The following is a 5,677-nucleotide window of genomic DNA, read 5'->3' as shown; positions in this document are numbered from 1 at the left end:
TGTAACACAATTGTATGCTAGGAAAACTGATTTTAGGAATCCTATAATTTCGTTCTGGGTTGCAGAAGGTTTCCTTTCCAGGGAAAATAAATTAACGAAGGACATGTAGTGTACACGCATGTGCATGTATGTCAGTGTGTAAGGTGAGCATAATTTTCTCTTCTAACTGGAAAAGGTACGAAAGAAAAACAAATGTTGTCAACAAATAAGTCACTCCAGGTTTAAAATTTCATCAAAATAATAGCACTATGAAGATCTAGAGCTAAACATTTTTTCATTTATGCATCTAAGAATGTTAGCATATTATATATCAATATGATAGCCTATGCGCTATAACCAAACTGTTAACTTCTCCCTCGATTCTACATACATTTCAAGTCTTTATGTTTTCCATGTTTAAATGTTTGCAATTAGCTCATAGTTGTTGTATTTAGATTGAGTGCAAGAAGATACTCATCCAGATCAAAAGCTCAACCTCTTACAGATTTGCATACCTTTGTATGCATAGCTACGTTTTCGTAATACTTTGGAAGCATAAATTTGTAAAACTTTTTGCAGCATGGCCTCAAGACCCGGCTTATCTCCATCTTCTTTGGACTGCAATAAGTTAGAAGGAAAGGAATACAAACATTATTAATGGAGAACAGAGGAAAAAAGGAAATAACCTCAAATTAGAAGCATGCCAAAGACATAGTAAATCAATGAGTGTGATAAGTATTGGTAGAAACAATCTTATATTATGAAGCTATTATCTTACAATAGTCAAAATGAAGAGAAAAGAAAAAAAGACCAATGAAGATATTCTTATTTTATAGGAGGCTGACTTTTTTGTTCTTTAATAGTTCTTGAACAGAATCACTAATTAGAACAGAATATAATAAATTGCAGTTAGTCAACATATGATTGTTACATAATTTATCTACTTGGTTGTTCCTAATGCACAAGGTTGATGTTTTTCTCAAGAAAAAAAAAATTGTCTACCTGGGTAATGGTTGACAGTTTCGAACTGAGTTCAAACCTAGGTTGTACAATAACCTCATTAAAATAAAAAAACATATTTAGTTATGCTATCTATACTGGTAATATTAAAAAATAATAATTGCTAATAAGATTGTAAGATCAAACATGGTATGCAACAAGGGACAAGTTGTTGTGCGCCGCGGAAGCCGATTCGACAAGTCAATAGCACACACAAGAACCAATAATAGACCACAATAATACAAGTAACACCCAATCATAGTAAGAACACAAGATTTACGTGGTTCGGCAATGTGCCTACGTCCACGGGGCAAGGAGGGGGGGGTTTTACTAATAATAATCAAGGGGAATACAAATTAGGGTTACAAATCTTACCAAAACCCACAAATAAACCCTCTTAATCTCTCTAAATGACTCCAACAATAAAAGCCCCAAATCTCTTCTTTTAACTGCTCAAAATCTTCTCCATTAAACCCTAAAAACGAGTTAAAGGTATTTATACAACTCCCAAACGAAACGGATCTGGAACTCAGAATCAGCCCAAACCCGCTACGCGGTCGACCGCGATCCATCGGCCGATCGACTGCCCGGTCGGACCGCCCTCAATCCCAGCAACAAGCATCAAAATTCACTGAGAAAACCAAAAAACAGAAACTTCTGCGGTCGACCGTCACGATCGACCGCCACAGGTGCAGTCGCTAATCCAACTCTGTGCACGAACACGGTCGACCGCCAACCTGTCTGCCTGTCTGTATGAATCATGAGCCTGAAAACTGCTATTCTGCCAATTCTACACAAGTAGTAACATGCAATACAATAGCCTCACAAAAAAAATTATACTTAGTCATGCTATCTATACGGGTAAGATTAAAACATAATAATTGCTAAAAAGATTGTATGATCAAACATGGCATGCGACTGGGAATGAATATGAAGACTTGTCTTATGCTTGGTAGAATAACATCACATGTACTGTAACCTATGAATTAAATCGCAACTTATGTGGACATGGAAAATATTTTTTTCAGCATGAAAGAAGACTCAGTTTTACCAAAGCATCTTCAAAAAGGATAATAAGACCCTCCACACATCAAATCTGTAGCTATTCATTGTCTTTATTCTAGAAGATTGTTTACACTTTACATATAACTCTACCTGCTGATTCACATTGTAAATAGGTTACCAATTTTTACAAGGGTAATTCAAGGATACATATAAATGAGAGACCGATAAAACAAGAAACTTTAACGTGTGCAGAAAAACTTACTTGACGTAGTTGGGCATTGACCTCTGCAAGAAAACCTTCATCCAGTCGCCCTTCTTGTTCCCTCTTAGCTATTTCCTAGTGAATATAGAACATAATATCTTGATACTGTAATGTTAAAGAGTGGTGCAGAATTGGTAAAGAAACAGGCCTTTCTGCAGATACCATTTGCGAGAGGCAAGTCTCCATGAAAATTTTCAAATTTATATGTTGAAGTACAATGTCCAAATAAATCACTGGTATGTCATGAGAATATCACATCACAAATCAAATATGTCTACCGTCTAATAAATTTGCAACCTTATCAAACTAGATATTGAAAATTTACTTTTATAATTATGTCAAGACTATTAGAAACTTAATCGAGCATTGACTAACATGGTAAATGCACTAGCAGGTAGAAAAGAAATGCTATATTGCAATGGACTGATGTACAAGATATGGAGATAGTAGGCAACAGAATGAAAAGAAACATCTAATGATAATTAAACCACTCTAGGATTAGAAGTCTATGGACGGTACCATAAGGAATAACATTATAATAGGCCACACATTTGGTTTTTATGTCTCTATAACAGTTCTAAACTTCTTAATTTAAAGCTCTCCTCTGGTGTTGATTTTGAGTTTCAAATCAAATCCTACTAGCAAAATAGAAATTGGTCAGTTGCAAATTATACATATTATTTTAGGAGTAAAATTACCCCTGACCAGTTGAGAACACCATAACTCTTTATTACACGTCTGGAAGGCACTCATAGACCATCACTTCACATGATGCCACCTGAGACATTATTGCCAACAACTACAAAAACCAACTCTCACATGATGTACAAGTTTAATACTTACGTTCTCCAGTTCTTCTACACATCCATATTAGCATTTCCCAATTTCCATGTTTATTATGTTATCTTGAACCCTCTATCGCTTAATAATAGAAGTATATCCAGGTCTCATATTAATAATTCAAAGTTTTCCTTAAGAGTAAGAATTGAACTAAGAGTCTGCACTGAGATGAACATAACTAAGGACTAATGTAAGGTATTAATTAAAAGTAAGTATTACTGTTGAAATGGGTAGGCAACTTGATTTAGATAAATTCCAAACCAGTGATTTACTTTTTCCATCAATATGAGAGCTTCAGGATCCCTTGGAGGCCATGAAACTTCTTCAGCTTCAGCGACTACTGGGTTTAGAATTTCCTTAAGTATATCTGTTGCAGATTCTATCTTCTCCTGCATCAGAGAAAAGATAATATTAACAAATTAATTCATATTCTAATTGAAAGAAAATCTAAATCTTAAATTAAAGTCACGAAAACATATCTCTGCCACATTATTAGTAAATCTAAAGACAGAAGGTATGACCAAGTTAGAGGATAAACTATAGTATAACATTCAATTTATGTCGACATAGTGGGAAACATGTCTTTTTCCAGGGAAAGATGAAGTAATTAAAAAATCGATAGCACAAAACAATTTCTGCTACTATTCTTGCAACTGAAATAGATAGAAATGAATAAAGAACATTAAGCACGATTATGTATGCAAGAAGAAAATGAAAACAAATTAATTGGTAGAGAAGTCAAGTAACTGCATGTTTCATATAGACAAGCAATGCACACAGCTAATCAAGGGAAGGAAAGTTTTTTTTTAAGTACTACAGTACAACATCCAGACAGTAGCCTTACCCCTCATGATGACACCAAATAATAATTAGTCATATCATTGACAGAGGATATTTTCTATAAGGTTAAGCTTTGTTAAATTGTAAGAAAGAAGGGGTAAGGAGGATCTATTCTAACGCTGCCTCTAATTGTAAGAAAGAAGGGGTAAGGAGGATCTATTCTAACGCTGCCTCTAATGAAATAAGTTCATCATTATGCTGATACATATAGTTTCAGCAGTAAAAAACTGCCTCTAATGAAATAAGTTCATCATTATGCTGATACATATAGTTTCAGCAGTAAAAAACAGAACAATGGTAAAAAAAAAGTTAAGATCAGCCTGGATTGTTGGATTATTCTTTCTAACTGTTGGTACCTGAAGCAGTAGCAGAAACAAGTGCTTCTATTTCATTAGTGTAAAAAGTGCATCAATTTTCCACACCTGCTTCTAGCCAGAAATCAGGATTGAAAGCAGCTCGTAGGTAGATACGCCAAATGATAAAGATCAAATATCATGGTTAATGTACAGTGACGAATATAAGAAAAGGAAAAAGAGAAAGAAAAGTAGGGTTCCCTGAATAAGGTTCAAACTCAGAACTACCAAGTGAATGTAACAAATATAGAAGAAACAATGTATTTTTTTTTACAGTTGTTCATGCATTTAAAAGTTTAGAAAACTTTACAGCAGTATTAGTAAAGTCACAACTTAATGGCATCCATACTTCATTAGAATTTAAACATGAGGGGACATTACATTAGTTTTGTGAACCAGGCGATCAACTATGCTCATTATAGACACTGCCAATTCCTCATAATCCTTCTGCAAAGTAGAATATCATTTTCAGATGAAGATATCATGTTATACAATGTAAATTTCCAAATGGTTTTACAAGTTGAAAATCAAAATAAGAAAAATTATCAACCCAGTAAAAAACCATGCTTTATCATCTTCGGATTTGCATGTGTCCGTTCGAGCAGCAAGCCGAATCCAAAAGCCCTCATTAAATGCCAGGACGTTTTCGACAACAAGTTGTTCAAGCTAGTAAAAGAACAAAAAATTAACACATCAGGTATTTGGTCTACATAGAACATTCATATTTCTGTGGAGTCAATAAGAAGGTGAAAAGTACAACAGTATGTTAATTACTGAAAAGCATTGGAATATAAATAAATTCATGAAGAGCCGAGTCAAAACTCAAAAGACTGAGAAGACGTCTTTTGAATGTCAGCAACTTCCTCAGATCACCAACCAAGAACACATGAAGAGTAGCATTATTTTGATACGATGTAAAAAAGGAAAAAGGCAGCAACTATTCATGCCTCCACTAGTCTGAACTGCAAGGTGGACGATTTTCTCATTAGCAAATGACTGTTTTACAACCGAAATTGGGTTTTGGAGGAGGGAGGGGGAACCGTTGACATCACTATAACTAAGAGAAAAGGGGATTCCGTCCAGAAGAGTTCAGAGCTGGACCATGCATATTCTGCTTCTAGAAAGGTATTGAGGATGAAATTACGCTCTTTCGAGCAGGTGTAAAATTGTGTATTTACAGTTTTTACAAATGAATCCAAAGATAATACTTTCGCAGGATAAATGGTGTCTGCTAAAGTTAATGGCCTAATTAGTGATCCCAAAGGTCTAGCAGCAAACATGTGCATAAGAGGTAAATGGACCCTTGCACTTTCAGGAGGCATATTCCCATTGCATTATTGCACGATCTGCCGGAGATGCTGCCGCGCTTGGTAGCTGGAGCTTGTGTCATAGCATTGAT

At 35.0% G+C, this 5,677-nt stretch overlaps 1 protein-coding gene across 1 annotated transcript in view; it reads right to left on the bottom strand.

Moving 5' to 3' along the window:
• LOC109820400 overlaps window positions 1–4,944 on the bottom strand; it is a 6,496-nt gene extending 1,552 nt beyond the window's left edge. The window contains exons 1-5 of the mRNA XM_020386532.1: window positions 4,829–4,944; window positions 4,660–4,725; window positions 3,358–3,474; window positions 2,246–2,320; window positions 495–597 (exon numbers count right to left, since the gene is read on the bottom strand). Coding sequence (XP_020242121.1) covers window positions 495–597; window positions 2,246–2,320; window positions 3,358–3,474; window positions 4,660–4,725; window positions 4,829–4,843 — 376 coding nt within the window. The 5' untranslated portion in view covers window positions 4,844–4,944. The remainder of the gene's footprint in view (window positions 1–494; window positions 598–2,245; window positions 2,321–3,357; window positions 3,475–4,659; window positions 4,726–4,828) is intronic.

This window comes from Asparagus officinalis, chromosome 8 (assembly GCF_001876935.1).
Source record: "Asparagus officinalis chromosome 8, Aspof.V1, whole genome shotgun sequence".
NCBI classification, from domain to species: Eukaryota; Viridiplantae; Streptophyta; class Magnoliopsida; order Asparagales; family Asparagaceae; genus Asparagus; species Asparagus officinalis.
Note: the sequence above shows the minus strand (reverse complement) of the source record. Positions and strands in the feature narration are given on the sequence as shown.